The 16,759-nt window shown below is 37.0% G+C and overlaps 1 protein-coding gene across 3 annotated transcripts in view; it reads left to right on the forward strand.

The window, feature by feature from the left end:
- Positions 1–4,783: 4,783 nt before the first annotated feature.
- LOC128986860 (2-oxoadipate dehydrogenase complex component E1) overlaps positions 4,784–16,759 on the forward strand; it is a 62,136-nt gene continuing 50,160 nt past the window's right edge. The window contains exons 1-4 of one of the 3 annotated variants that reach the window (XM_054407436.1): positions 4,784–4,905; positions 9,820–9,979; positions 12,187–12,310; positions 16,312–16,480. In XM_054407436.1, the coding sequence (XP_054263411.1) occupies positions 9,856–9,979; positions 12,187–12,310; positions 16,312–16,480 (417 nt within the window). In that variant the 5' untranslated portion in view covers positions 4,784–4,905; positions 9,820–9,855. Of the gene's footprint in view, positions 4,906–5,186; positions 5,216–9,819; positions 9,980–12,186; positions 12,311–16,311; positions 16,485–16,759 lie in introns of those variants that run through there. The other 2 variants (XM_054407444.1, XM_054407452.1) reach the window with 2 other exon arrangements.

The raw sequence follows: 16,759 nt of genomic DNA on the forward strand, positions 1-16,759 counted from the left end.
GCAGGGGCGGACTGGCCCGCCGGCCCACCGGCCGGTGGGCCGATACGCCTTCTCAACATTCCAATATTTGCGCCCTCGTTAAAGGAAAAATTCTTAAAAAATTTTAAAAAATGAGACGAGATGTGTTTTTAGAAAGCAAGAGGAAAAACTTAGAGTAAAAGTTTCAGCAGTGAATAGCAAAACATAAAGTCGGGTGTGAGACCTGAATAGACACTGTCGACAAGCGAGAGCAAAGCAGCTCTTCTCTCTCGTACGTGTAGGCCTACTCCGAGTGGGGCGAGTGGAAGGCACTTTACTCTGTGGTCTGAGGTACTTAAAAACAGCTGTCCTCTTCCCGCGTCATTTTACGCCGAACCCAAAAAAAACTGCACTGCGACTGCATCCGACATCGGTCGGTGTCACAATGTCGTCTGTGGTAAACAACCAGTGAAGATAATTTAATATTATTCATATTTGTTATAATATTTAATTATTTCTCACACTATAACTATTTCACTTTAAGTCATATTTAATTTTTATCAATGTCAACTCAACTCTCTTGTAAAATGGCGTTTGCCGTGCATGTAATAAATAAATAAAGTGTGTGAGCTGCCAATTAAAACGTGTCTCTCTTTAGTGAGTGTCTGATTTGTGTCTCTGTGTCGAAAGCTTCAATTTATTTTTATATCATTTACCTACACAGGAAACATGAACGAAAGCAGTATTGTAGAATCACTACTTTTACAAAATTTAAATTAGATTTAGTGACAGTGTATTTGTTAACTTAACCATTACACAGTAAAGGTTAAACAGTAAACAATATTTTAATACCGTATGTGGCTACCGCCTATTAATTAATTATTTCAATATGCACTATGGCACTAATTTGGTCAACTTTCCTATTTTACTTACAGATAGCCAGCTCAAAATACCTTCGTAGTTCTCTCTAGGCTATTTCGTTTGTAGAAATAGGTTAGGTAGGCCTACTTTAGGGTTACAGTTTTGACTTAATGTAATGCTAAAAAAGTTTAAGTCAATATAAATTGGTTTTGTTCACAGTGAAAGCATATTGTTTGTGTTAAAATAATTTCATAGAAATCTAAAATATATAACTTCTGTTATTTACAGTGCCAAAAAATACAACAGTTGCAAGTTCAGGTTGTAAACAGGAAGCAAATGATTTATATTGTATGCATGCAGCCAAGTCATGCAAGGGAAAATAAAGAAAATACACAAATATAATACGAAAGACCCTAAGAAAATCATTTGTATTTTTATTTTTGTTAGGATATTTACTGTCAGAATAGCACCAAGTCGGGTGGGTAAATAGTCTAAATTTTGTAAACCAAACATTGCACATTTAGCACCAATAGTGTCAGTTATCAGATTTCTGATTTTCCACTGTTAATGCCTCTAGATTGCCTAAAAATGCCAGTTTACAGGTATAATTTGTACAAAATTTCCCGGACCCCCCTCTGTACAGGGGGGTATTCCATACCCCCCAGACCCCCCGGTTGGCGCCTTCGGGCTGGTCAAGGTTTACGCCCTAATAGAGTACCCAGTCCGCCCCTGCAAGCAAGAACAGTGTTTTTAATAGACAAACTTGTGTGGTATTTGCCATTTAATAATAAAAAGGATATACCTTTTTATAACATTATATTGGGTTTATATTTAGATTATTACAATCTGTCGAGCAGTTTCGTAGTCCATAAGGTATATACATACATGCATACATTCTTCCTCTTCTATAGATATAGATTATTATATAAATTCATTACCAGTTCAAGCTGAAGGAAGGTGGATGAAGCTCTTTTTAGACAAGATGCGTTATTGTTCATTAGTTAAATATCTGTACGGAACCTTGTAAATAAAAAGAAAACTACACTCTTTATAAATGACTTTGTCCAGTGTACATACAAAAGCAATTCAGAATGTGTATAGACATATATTAATAATTTTTTAACTATAATTATAGACTAATAGTTAAAGAGTGGTGTCCTCAGCACACTCTGTGGTTTCAGCCACTACTGCATCTCTCACCAGGCTCTCAGCATGATTGGAACAACTGTGGCAACACTTCAAAGCTACATTGAGAGGACTAAGGAAGTGGTTGACTTCAGAGGTTTGATAGTTTTAAAAAAACGTTCTTCTGTGGCAGCACTAAAAAATCTCTATTTTGAACGTATGGCCATGGTAGGTTTGTCGTAGGGGCCTGTGCGCATAGCGGTCGCTGACTTGTATGTATGTGTGGGTGAGTGTGTGTGTGTAAGTATTTTTAAAATTTACTGATTTTTGATAAAAGTTTCTGTATCTATGATTTCTGTTTTGTTTTATTGTATAAGCTGATTATGTTAAAATATTTATATTATGTTTTAAAGTTCAGGTTAAGTGTAAGAAAGGGCCATGTGGCCCTAACATTGCCTGTATAAATAAATGATTTTTCATTTCATTTCATTTCATTACCCTTTTGCAGATATCAAAACTCTATATAAGAGGACCTTCATCCTCAGACGCAGCGAGGAAGTCGGAGAATGGGAGAATACTCTATCTGGGTGGAAGTTATAGATATACCACGAACAAAACAACCTGCGCAGAAACGAAAAGATCACGTGGTTCGCGCAGGTAGGTGGGCCGTACCATTGAAACCTGCGCGGCTCGAAACGGCCGAGGGTTCTTTTGTTTCTGGTATTACTTTTTTTTATAAAGCAACCAAGCTTTAACATGATGCATACAGCTTTGCTACATAATAAAAGAATAGATAAGTTGTGTGTGACAGGTAGCCGAATGAAACGACGAAAATGCGCTACGAATAAATAATTTATTATACTTAAGGCAAATCAATTTCCGACTTGCTGTATAATTTATCTATTTTATAAAATAAGTTATTGGGGAACATAGCCTCCCGAGGAGGCTATGGGGAAAGGTGACGCAGAACGGAACTTTACATGGCCGACCGAATTGAATTTAGAATTTAGACTAATTTACTGAAACTGAGTACTCTCTGCCCATAGCCCAGAGATGGGCGAGGAGGGGAACCAGCCAATCACGTTGCGGCTATGCCGCGTGACGTCAGTGCAAGCACCGGACAGTGCTGCCGCGTCACTCAGGGCGTTAGGCAAACTGGTAGCTGCGCATTAACTGATTTCATCGAGCAACCTGCTGAGCTGTCTCAGTGAATTCCAGCCATGCGCGTAACACTTCGGAGAACATTGGCCTGGACTAGCGCTGAGCCACGGCTGACGGAATATTCCATGGTGAGGCAACTGGCTGACGCAGAAAGTTGGGAGGTTAACAGTCCAATATTACCCTCCTTTTATATTTGAAATAAAGCAAAGCTTTTGTGACGGTACTGACAAGAGTTTCTTAAGGGTGTAGCAAAAACCTCCCCAACTGATATGTAATGGGTCTGGGAATTTTTGGGGCCGTCACATGTGCAGTCCCGCTCCGTCCCCCAACTAACTTGGATGGAAAATCAAACTAGTTGAATATCACCATAGATTAAACATACTCACCTTTTGACACGATACTGTATTTGAGTGCTGATCATGTATGCAACTAGCTCATCGGCTAATATTTATACCTAGAAGGGTTAAGAATTTGGTTGCATGGATAAATTAGATTTTGTCCTGGACTATATATACTATACCTCATATTCCACCGTTTTGTATCCGATGGTCTCTCATGTTTGGAGTCTTTCTCTACAAGTCTCCCATGTATAAACTCCAGTGCTCCAGAAAAAAAAACTATCTGGATAAAACACCAGCAGCCACCACCAACATCACAGCTGTAAACAGCTTATTTTTTCTTCTAACGCTTTTGTGCACAGCCACTGGATCTCCCAATCAAATGCAGTTAAAAACCGAGGAGGCAGGTTGGGAGACCAGAGTATATATTTACAAACACAAACACAATATAACAAGAGGACAAAAGTACGTAAACATTCCACACACACACACACACGACTGAGAAAAACGTGGACTCTACTGTACCTTTTGGCGGTGAGAAAAACTAGTTTAAGTTAGCTTGTTCTTCTAATAACCTTGACCTGACCAATTCCTTACGGCAAAGGACTACGGACGGAGGCATCATGTATGTAAGATTAATATAATTAATTTATGTATCGGGCAGAGGTAAAATAATTTTATAGTCAATGGTAAAATATCTGCACTTCCTAGAGCTGTGAACTACGGAAGAGCTGACAGCTGATTAGTGAAATAATTAATTACTTGGGACTTCGGAATACAGTATTATCATAGACTAACCAACACAAGGGGAGTATGTTTTATCTATGGTATTATTAATTCTCATTCTGTGCTGTAGATAGACTGGAATGAGAATACTATACTGTACTCACAAGTAATGTTTAGTAAGTTATAATCGCTAATTAGCAGATGTACATCGCATCATGGTACTATTAAATCTAAAAATATGTTAAATACTCTTTGTCGCACACGTTTGTTTTTAAATTGCAACTAAAATATTAACAGCAATTAAATCATCCAGCTGATCATAATGTAATCAAATATATTATGTTCTTACAGGAACACTTTAAAAGCCACTGGGGCAGAGCCGCAGAGCCCAAAGGGACTAAGGGACTTTTTCCAAAAAACGTAAGGTACTGTAGATATAGGTGGCCGTGCTAGAAGAAATAATGAACTGGACTGGGACACTGGGACTAGTGGGACTGGAGGTAGTGGACGGATCGGGCACTGTCACTACTGTCAGTCAGTCAGTCTCAGTCAACAACAACAACAACAATAACAATAGTCAAGTGGTCAGTCTCAGTCTCAGTCATGCATGCACTCATGCCGTCATGCCCATGCCATGCATGGTAGGCGTGATGTTATCAGTTGTTTACAATAATTTATCTAACCGTTCTGAGGTCTAACCTAAGTTGTAAACTAGTTAATCTAACCAACGATAAAGGTAAGTTGATGTTGGTTTAAATCTGAAACCAATGAGTGTATGTGTGGCAGCTATTTCAAGTTTCTCGAAATCAAGTTTGAAGTGTGTATTTTTTCTGCAGTAGGTAAACAAGCGGAAGCGGCTAGCCTTATCAATTTAATTTAGTGACAGGTCACAAAAACCTTTAAGCTTCAAATTTCTTTGGTTTTGCGTTAAGTATTTAAGTAAACCAAAGAGATATCTAGTGGATAGACAAACTAAAAAAAATCATTCTAGTAAAAGGTTATATAATTTACAAAGAATTAATTTAGTGTAATCCACTAGATTGTAGGTAAGTCAGAAAAACTGTTGTTACCTAGGTTGCTAAGATAAAACAACATGTATAAATACAAAACATATGGTTATTGTCTTTGACAGTGTAGTAGCACCACATTAGCCCCCTGCGGAGTCTGGAAGTCCGGGCACTTTGAATTTCACGGGACGACCAGATTGGGTCACGTAGGCCTAAGGCTAGGGTTGGCTTGAGGGTAGGGTCTTGAGTGGGAACACTGTGGAGGGTGGATTTTTGGAAAGTTCATTGTGGATGGGTTTATGTGTTGAAGGAGTAAGATCTTGCAATAGATACCGGTACGGTACGCGGGCTTCACTCTGTCCAACGTCACCTTCACACGTTTACCACAATGGATTATAGTCATACTTAGTTTTATCATCATGAGATACCACGGGAAATGGTCCAGTATAAGTTAAGGTGATTGTAGTGATCGTCTAACAGAGTCATCTCGCAAAAATATGTGAGTGCACCGTTTTAACTCCTGGAAAACGAAGGTCTTAGGTTTATCATGCCAAGATGTGGGCACAGGTCTTAAATTTCTAGCGGATGGACACACTAAAAAAAATCATTCTAGTAAAAGGTTATTTAATTAAAAAGAATTAAGTTAATTGAGTGTAATCCACTAGATTGTAAGTCAAAAAACTGTTGTTACCTAGGTGGCTAAAAAAAATTTGCTCAGCTGCCTTCTTGGATGTTAGCCAGGCATTCGATAAGGTGTGGCATGTTGGCTTGTTATATAAAGTGAAAATGTTTTTACCATTTTAAAATCCTACCTTCAAAACAGGACTTTCCAAATTAAATAAGTTATCCAGATGTCCTCACTGACCTACATCCAATTGAATCTGGGATTCCTCAAGGAAGTGTCCTCGGGCCGTTTTTGTATATTCTCTACACAGCAGACCTTCCAGAGTTGATATATTTGCTACATTTGCGGATGATACTGCAATTTTGTCTGTTCATCGTGATCCATTTCAAGCTTCTCTAAATTTTCAGCAAAATCTGAACATAATTACTGATTGGTTTAAAACATGGAGGTTCAAAATTAATGAAACTAAATCCGTCCACATTTCTTTTACTCTAAATCAAAATTCTTGTCCTCCTGTCACAAATAAACAACACCCAACTTCCCGAAGTAACTGAGGTTAAATACTTAGGTATCCATTTAGATAGTTAACTTGGAAAACACACATTTGGAGAAAACGGCAACAACTAAATTTAAAATCTTATCAGTTAAATTGGCTCATCGGAAGAAAATCAAAACTTAGTCTGGAAAATAAATTATTGCTAGGCCTATATAAAACGATATTGAAACCAATATGGACATATGGAGTGCAACTATGGGGCTCTGCGAGTACTTATAATATAGAAATTATCCAAAGATACCAATCGACAATGCTGAGGAAGATAACAAATGCACCTTGGTATGTCACCAATAGAACACTACATCAAGACCTTAAGATGCCTACAGTAAGGACGGAATCATGACCTTAAGTGAACGATATATTACGAAATTAGAATCTCATCAAAATCATTTAGCATTGAACTTATTAAACAACACGGATACAATTTACAGACTTAAGAGGCCATCAATTCTGGACCTGCCCTGCAGATTTTTGTAAAGAGTGTTTTATTGAAAAATTTGATGTTGACAGTGCTTAACAGCTATTTTTAATACTCAAAAGGCTAAGAAAATATGTACTTGACTTTGGATCAATTATATGTGATAAAACACTATCATTGGTTCTGTTTGACTCCTACTTTGTGGAGTTTAAATGTAATAAAATTGGTTTTTTCATGATTTAATGTAAAATTTTGATATGTTAAGTAATCTCCAAGGTTTCCAAGTTCTATGAAAGCAGCCATTTCAGTTTGTTATATTTTAGGTTGTGACACTTAGCGCCACTATTTTATATAGTGCCACACAACTAAATCGCTGGCCTTGCGATCGGCGCGCCTCCTTCGGTCTGCCGCTTGCCTTTTTTCGAGAAACGTCAAGGAGCTACGAAATCGAGTTTTCCTCCGTCTTGTCTGTCGCCGGTCTTCGTTCCCTTCGTTGGATTTTCTGATCGTCCGTTTACTGAGATCGACATGCCCTCGTTTTATCAGGATGAGTCTATAATTATTAAGTAGAGCTAAGACTAGGATGACAGGCTAGATTAACAATATAAGGGGAAGACGGCAGGCTTTCGCCCCACTCGCAGAAATGTAATTCCAAAATAATGATTACCTCGCTTAACGAGGTAATCATTCCTAGACATGCAATAATCACCACGTTGAAAGTTTAAGTATTAATTCATTCAGGAATCGCCTTATGAGTCCAAATTGGTTCAGTAACGAGTTAGGGAACGAAATTTACCTGTTTTATCATCATTTCCGTTTTACACTAATTAGCAGTTTAGTTTGGAAGGTTAGCTATAGTTCTGTTTAATAGTTAAAAATAAGTAATCAAAGCTGGCTTGGCCTGCTTCTGGTCTGGGTAAAGATTTCCGCCCTCTGGTTCCCCAACAACGTTTCCAATTAAATTGTCATTTTAAGATGGTAGTAGAGTACAGCACGTTCTTAATTGCAACATGCTAGGGTCCTCCAGGCCCTAGCACCCACAGCAGCCAATTACCAACACATTTAACTTAATTACAATTAATACATCACATCACCACAGAAACCATAACCAGTTTTTACCCCCAATTATCTCTCCTTAGGGCCACAAGGTGTTGAAATGAGTAAAATTATAGAATCATCCAGCATAGGCATAGTTCACTGATAGGCTTTACATGAAAGTGCTTTGTCCATGTCCTTAACAATAGCACAGAAAAATCAATAGACCAAGGATAGCAATAGACCCAATCACGTCAACATCATCAGCGTCACCCGGGACCACGGCAAAATTGTGAATATCTCCCGTGGGACGCCATTATCATTGCCACCCGCAATCGCAGCAAATTGATAATTTAAAAAAATATTGTTTTTGTTCTGAAAAAAAAGTTTATCGTCAATCCATTGCTGCCCTAGGCCACGGTCCAGTCGGCCTAGTGATAATCACAAAATATGAACACTGCCAATAATCTTGAGTAGGCCTATTCTTGTGGGTGGCAGACGGATATATCCGTCAACTTTAGGCTGTTCCTTCCCTTGTTTTATTTCTTATCCATAAAAATGTAACTGTCATTCTGAAGTAAATCTAAACCACTCAGTTCCGCTCCCATGTCCTCAATACCCCCCCCCCCCAAGACTATGTCCCCGCTATAAAACTATAAAACCCCTCTCAGACATACTTTTATTAAGCATCTCAATAACATCTTAAAATTTCAGATCGTTTGCATGAGTAATTTTAGCTCAATAACATAAAAATAAAGTACAAAACACAAAATAATATAAACATCACTCACTAACAACCATGTGTGAAGTGACAGCAATATTTACTTATGCACACTCTGTGGTGCAAAATAGCCGAAATAGCTGTGGCAATTATTACTTTAATACTTTTTGAAGAAATGTACATGGAGATGAGTGTAGGATGAGTGGCGCGATCTTGTAGTCTTGTTAGTGACTAAGGCCGACATATTCCTTTGACACAGCTGTTAAGTAATAGCCCATACAGCTAATGGCAACTAAGGGGTAGTTTATAGTGGAATCCGAACCACATTTTTGCCTTGGTATATACGAATTGGTATAATTATCAGGATAGTACTGCGGATAGTCGTAGTACTCACCCGTGCGGACGTTAATCCACACCAGAGAGTATCGCATCCACAGTGCATGCCTATAAATCCACAATTATAAATCAATTAAATTAAATCAATTATTTAAGATGGGGACGCCACTATGTGCGTATTTTAACCCAAATATGAGTGAAGGATGAGTGTAGGATGAGTGGCGCGATCTTGTAGTCTTGTTAGTGACTAAGGCCGACATGTTCCTTAGACACAGCTGTTAATTAATAGCCCATACAGCTAATGGCAACTAAGGGACCTACAGTTTATAGTGGAATCCGAACCACATTTTTCCTTGTAATTTACGAATTGGTCTAATTATCAGGATAGTATGATCATGATTATAATCCTATAATCCACAATTCGTGACCTCCTAGTAGCTGGATTACAGGACGACCCCACCCGTCCCACTATTGCCAACCACAAAAACAAAATAACCCATTTTTAATGCAGTGTAATGTTTATTAACGGATTATAAACATTGTGTATCAATTCGTTTTTTGGACGGATACATCCGTCTTTATCCCAGAAAAGAAATTACATACAAGAGTAATACAGAACTGTTATTTTGTATGTTGTAAGTTACAATTGTTCAATGTTTTGACAGTGAAATAAGGTCATATTTAAAAATTATTTAATTAGGTACTGTAGCGGGGTGATGGAGAAAAATAAATGACGCTTAAAAGGGTTAATCAAAATTCTGCAGTAATTAAATTTCTTTAGTCTTAGGTAATTTCATGTAATTTTACCATCTAAATTTATTCAAAGCAATCACAATTTATTTATTATCCAACTGATGAACTATTTAATTATTTTAGAACAAAATAATTGTTCTGACTTTATTTAAAATGTGTTATGTTTATTTTATCTGACAGTTTATTTGGTGTTTTTTAGGTTGAATACTGTGGTGACAACTGACAAGCAATTAAAATGAATGCATTGATTAGGAAGAAATGTTGGCACTTCCAACCATCCCTTTCACATGCCATAAAATATTATCATAACAGATCCGCAGTTTATGGTTATAGGCCAAAGGACTCGACAGGCTTTAATTGTGAGTAGAGTATTTCAATGTTACAAGTTTTATGAGATCTTATGTGGGACTATACAATACATGCCATGTGTTATTTTAAATTCACATAGGCCTATCTTGTTCGTTATTGTAAGGTTACTTTTTACTTTCTCCCTCTATGCATGGTAGGCTAAATAAGGAAAGTCAATGCTAAATAATGTAGTTCACGTAAATGACATGTCTACTTGCAGAACTCACAGTCCATGCTACATCTGTTAAACTTAAAGGGAATGTCTACTTGCAGTAGGTATCTAAATTCAATGGCACCTCTGGTTCAAGTAAATGGAATGTCCCCTTGCAGTACCTATCCACCAAAGTCATGCTACATTTGGTTCACTACTTGCAGTTCGGAGTTCACATTCAAAGTCAATGGTACATTTGCTTCACGTAAATCGGATGTCTACTTGCAGTTATGCAAATAAAGCCAATGGTTCATAATCCTAATTAATTATTAATTTTGTAGCAAACAATGCTCAACGGCATCAATCCGATGCTGGTCGTCCCTTTTGTTCTCTATTTTGTAATGTGCTAGTTTAGATCATATATTGATAAACATATGTTACGACTTTTGTTTACCTTTTTATTGTTATCTTGCAAATACTGTCATGGCAGCCAATTAACCCATAAGGCCCATGTTAAATTTATAAAAGATTAAATTAATTTAGGGAAAAGCCCTGTTGTCTGATTTGTACCATTTCAGATCTATACTTTCCCATAGTTGGTTACTATGTCTGTGCTAAATTTTGTGCTGATCACTTCAGCCGTTCAGGAGGAGTATTTCTAAAACAAAAGCAGGAGTGTAGTATGAGAGCTTCGCTCACCCCGCTCGATAATAGTTAAGCCTGTTAGTTTCCCCGTCCACTTAAATTGTTTTTACTTGAGGTTTTTCCAAAAGCTATTACTTAGTAGGCCTACGCAGGGCCGGTTCTAGGAATTTTTCAGAGTTAAGCGAACACCCGAATCAGCGCCACTTAGAATTCCATGAACAACTTAACCGTATTTGTGAATTTTTTCCCAATGATTTTGGGAAGCACTTTTTTATAAGTTTAGGTTAGAAGAATACTTGCAATAAAAGACTGTTTATTATTCGCAGAAATTTAACATTTTTACACTTTTACTCATCATACAAACTTTAGCAAAACCAAGGCCACGCTAAAAAAACAGACCGTAATGCTCATCAAGCATTATTTGGCAAGCATTATTATATTTATTTGGAAAATAAATTAATAAATACCTACGTCATTGCCGTCTTCTATCGTGACTTCTTTGGGCTGACTGGACTCGCCACCAGATGATTTAAACAAAAATCTACTTATTGATTTGGCTTGATTTTTATCTTCCTCTTCCAAATTCGTATACGCTTTGCTAGACGGTTTATTTTTTTCTGCCATTGTTTTCTTAGTATCAGCTCGTATTATGTTTTACTCATTCATTTAGTTTATACTTTCTTCTTATTTAATGCGCTAATTATAAATTAAACTTAAATTACTCGTAATCATTCACTTATCAACATCAACAATCATATCATCAAAACGATGCCAATACGATACCGATACTGTATACTTATAACGTATACAACTAAAGAGTGCAATACAACGTAATGTTCTGCTCTAGGATCAGAGGCAGAAGGGAGGGAAGGGCGGGGTATGTTTCTTGTTGTGACAAGTGGCGCTGCGCGCTTGCTTATTTCGACTAGTGAGTGAGTCGTGAAATGAAACCCATAGACGCCGCGCTGTACGCTGCCGACTCCGACTGCCGACGAGTGCCGAGCGTCAGCTCACTACAGATCGAAACTGCAAATGGCATCGAGTCCTTGAGTTGTAGTGCTGTACAAATATACGCATTTTGCCATTTTTCAAGTGCTGTTGGTACAAACAGAATAAATGCCTTTACTGTGGTGCTTTGAATACTTGAACTCTGAGAAAAATAAGCAAAATTACGTTGTTTACGTTAAAAAAAATTGTTCCGTTTGCGCCACGGCGCCACTTTTTCGTGGCGCCATATGCGGCCGCGTAGTTCGCGTATGGGTTAAACCGGCCCTGGGCCTACGGACACACAATACATACAGTTATAAAAAAAGATGTAAACCAGGTAGCCTACCGTACTTATTTAATTTTTTATTTTTATTTCCACAGTAAAGATAAATTATTGAATTGCCATGATAATATAACACAAACTCTTATTTACAGTGGATCCAGAAATCATAGCAAGTCGACAGAGAGAGAGTCAGCTGTTTCAACTTATCAGTGCCTACAGGGAACACGGCCATAAATGTGCTAATATTAACCCTGTTGATTTTACTACAAGAAAGCGGTATGTTTCAAACCTCCATTTGATTGAAGTTGCACTGGCACACATATACTTTTAAATAAATTATACAGGGTGTCCACCGACCGAGAAATCCGGGAAAACCGGGAATTATGTGTGATTTTTTGAACCAGGAAAAAACTGGGAATTATGCGTGAATTTTGTATTTCACTGGGAATTTTTTGCCGCGACCGCGGGAAACGACGATGACGTTTCCGTGACCGCGGGAGACGACGATGACGTTCCCGAGACCGCAGGAGACGACGTTGACGTTCCCGTGACAGCGGGAGATGACGATGACTTTTCCGTGACCGTGGGAGACGACGATGATGTCCAAAAATATTGCTTTAAATGATGACTGCGGGAAATTATTTGAATTAAGCTACGATCGAGGAAGATTATGATAACTTTACTGTGATCGCGGGATACAATTATAATGTTTCTGTTACCACTGGAACAATATCAGGATTTTTCACGACCACGGAAGACAGTGGTGATGTTTCTGTTATTGAGTGAGATTTCAGGATTTTTCAGTTATCGCAGAAAACGATGATGGTGTCTTTACGACTTTGTTAGATGATTACAATTTAACCTCGAGTTTGGCTTGACCAAAAATTTCAAAATGGCACTTTTTTAGAAAGATTTTTTATATTTTTTTGTAATATCTTCATATATACCTTTAACGTGGTATTTATTTAAGCAATTTTTGTAATTTCTGCATTATTATTTCTCTAGGCCACTTGGAAAACAACCCATTACTCCAAAATTATACTAAAAACAGGCTTTACCTTCGTCACTGCAGCTCAAAATTCTTGTGGTGTAACTATGTTACGGCCGTTTCGGCATTATAATGCCATCGTCAGACAACAAAAACACAAACTCGGCTGAAGTAGCGTCGTTGAAGTTTAAAGTTTGTATTTTTGTAGTCTGACGATGGCATTATAATGCCGAAACGGCCGTAACATAGTTACACCACAAGAATTTTGAGCTGCAGTGACGAAGGTAAAGCCTATTTTTAGTTATTATACAGCTCAGGGGCTAAAACATGGATTTTAACAAAATTATACAATATGAAAGTACATAAAGCCAGAGGTTGGTGTAGTAATCCTTAAGAAAATTTGGTAAAATAGAAAATCAGTATTAAGAATCTATTTTTCAGGTGTCTGTACAGAGATTTGATAAATTTTGGTATCAACATATCACTATTTTTAGGAAGTTATTAATAAATTGCAGTTTTAAGGATTAGTTTTTAATTTTTGGATTATTTAATCAGTAGTATATAAAAATTGAATACTTGTGTCAGACAATATTACAGCAATCATATTTTTTTCCCCCTTTACTGAGAATGCTCTTTCCGATAACTAAAATAGCGAGGTGTGTTAGAGCGCTAAAACAGCATTGTGGGAGTTGGTGCAAAACAACGTTGGAAATTTTAGTATGAAAAGTACGACCATGGATTTTTTTTTAACTCATGAATTACTCATGAATTTTTTCTGCTTGGCCTGGTGGACACCCTGTTATATTGCAAATTTATGGGCAGTAGGTAAAGTTTCTATTTTGTGAAAAATAGTATCATTTCCTTTCACCGCCGTACCACTGCTGTCCTATTCATAAACATTGGTTCAGACATTTCTAAAGTTAAACCACTGTCTCACACAGCCTTCATTTATCACTCCTTTGTCCTTCACTTATGTTTAGCCCTTGCCGTAAACATCACAAATCTGGCAATTAACTTACCAGCCACACTAAAATTATTCATTCAGGATCATGAATAGTTCAAAATTAATTAATTTACAATATAAGTGGATGCCACAAATTTTCTTTCATTGTAAATAAATTTATCTTTTTTACCTGAATTTATAATTTTAGTGTAGATTGTAGATTGGTAGTGTAGATTGGACATATACTCAAATGCCTACCCATCCATTCAGAAAACCTTGTAATATAGAGATTTATTGATTTTATACTTCTTTTAGTGTTATTATAATCTAAGGCTTACCTTATGATCCAATTGATTTATTGTGGAGACCTAGGTTTCTACGCCGGAGCGTTATCGTCAGTCCTAGGCTAAGCTAAACTTTTTGTGTTTCATCTTTTACTTGAGATATTGTCGGGTGAATAGAATTTTTACAAATATAAACACTGATTATACATAAATATTTACAAAGACACAGTGGAGAAGTTAGATGCATACGGCCATGATCTTGTCAATCCTAACCTCCAAAACCTCTTTTAGTGTAGTAAATTGACATATTAAAAAAGTAAGTTTTAGTTTCATTGTGGATGTAGCCTCCGGATTGCCAAATAATATTAAAAAGGTTTAAATACCTGCTATCAAGCAATCCATTTAATTGCAGTTGCAACTAGTTTCAACTCCTATGTGGAGTCATCATCAGGCGGTACAAGGACTTCTTCTTTCTTCATATGAAGAGCGTCATATTTACTGTAATATTGTTACTCATGAAGGTGCCATATTTAAATAAAATATGGCACCTTCATGAGTAACAAATTTAAAAATCTTATGACAAAAAACAATATTACAGTTTCCTTCAGAACAGAAAACAAACTTGGCGCATTGTTAAAAGAGCGCAGTCCTTCATTGACGCAACCCTTAGACAGATCCGGCGTATACAAGATCAATTGTACCGATTGTACTAAATTTTACATCGGCCAGACGGCACGCTCCTTTACAAAACGTTTCAAGGAACATCTCCCAAAAGTGTCAACAGTACACCAGACTTCATCTTTTGCAGAACATTTAATTTCTCAAGGCCACCATTATACCAGCATTAGTAACAACATGAATATTTTACATTTCTCAAGAGACAGATTTAAATTAAACACCTTAGAAGAATTTGAGATTTATAAGGCAGTAACATCCGACCACGAAAATGTGTTAAACGACCAACTAACGTTTTCGTCCAATTTTATATATGACACTGCCATAGGGATACTGGAGAGTGGAAGTGTGTTAGACAGGACTAGGACCTAACCTGAAGTGATAAGATAACAGACGTACACCACTGCAATGACCACCCGCAGTCTGGACTTAAACTCCGTCGGGTTAGCGTCGTCTGTTGTCGTAACTGATCAGTAAATGTTTTGTGTCCGTAACGTGTTTTGTGTCGTGTGTAAATGTTTATTTATTTTTACGTGTTAAATATGACGCTCTTCATATGAAGAAAGAAGAAGTCCTTGTACCGCCTGATGATGACTCCACATAGGAGTTGAAACTAGTTGCAACTGCAATTAAATGGATTGCTTGATAGCAGGTATTTAAACCTTTTTAAGTAAGTTTAGGACTGTCAGTTAATTTTACTATAGAAAACTCATACTATTTTAATATCTATGGCCAAATATTCTTTAACAGAAGCATAGATCAGAGTGGGCATCATTGTAAACATGTTAAACACAAAGTTATATTCCTGATTTGAACAAGATGAATTCAAGTTTGTAAAAATTGCCGATGTCAACATTTTTAAGATTGTCTAATTAATTGTAGTATACCTAGTTCATGCAACATGAAATTATTTTGTAGATCAAATAAAAAATAGTATGTATAAGAATAAGTACATAAGTAAGAGTAGTGCATATACACTACAGTAGACTCCCTTTTATCCGGACACCTTTTAACCGGACATCGGTTTAACCGGACTAGATTGGCAGGAAGTGGGCGGTACTGAAACGACTGTTCTCGTGGGAAAGATTTGAGACCAGTGATCACGTGTCTAAATACAATGCTCTCCTAAATTTAAGTCAAATATTTGGATTAAACATACCTAACAAGTTTGTGCGGACGTTGGTTTAACCGGAAAACCCGTTATCCGGACTGGTGTTGATCCCGAGGAGTCCGGATAAGAGGGAGTCACTGTATGTACATTCCTATGCATCAGATACACAAATCTTACCCATTTCATAGGTACTTTTTTTATTGTGCATTAATTCAAATTCAAGAATTGTACCTAACTCCATTTAATATAAATTTGTATTTACAAAAATTATTTTAGGACTGTAGCAGAATTGGACCCTTTAAGATATGGACTAACAGATGATAGAAAATATGATTTTTCCAATTTGATGTGTTGGCGCAAGAGTGATGGTAGCTTGAGAGATGCATTGGAATTTCTAAATAGTGTGTACTGTGGAAATATTGGTGCAGAGTTCTCCTACCTACAAGTGTGTAAGCATTTAGTTCTGGCTCGAAAATAAGATACCGTATGTTTAGCTCTAAATAGAAAATGTTGAAGAAAATATGTCAATATAATCTTTGATTGATATACAGTAGAGTCCTGCTATTCTGAACCCTGCTATTTACAAAGTTTTTATTAGCTGTAAACATAGTGACATCCCAAACTAATGTTTTTTTTTAAAAAAAGAGATGCTACATGCTATGTCACCGTGAACTTTGTCGAAGCTAGCAATGCCATTGAAAATACCAGAAAAGCGAGCAATGTT

Source organism: Macrosteles quadrilineatus, unplaced genomic scaffold (assembly GCF_028750875.1).
Source record: "Macrosteles quadrilineatus isolate MER2022 unplaced genomic scaffold, UCM_ALF_1.0 Scaffold_1__1_contigs__length_201487025, whole genome shotgun sequence".
Classification (NCBI taxonomy): domain Eukaryota; kingdom Metazoa; phylum Arthropoda; class Insecta; order Hemiptera; family Cicadellidae; genus Macrosteles; species Macrosteles quadrilineatus.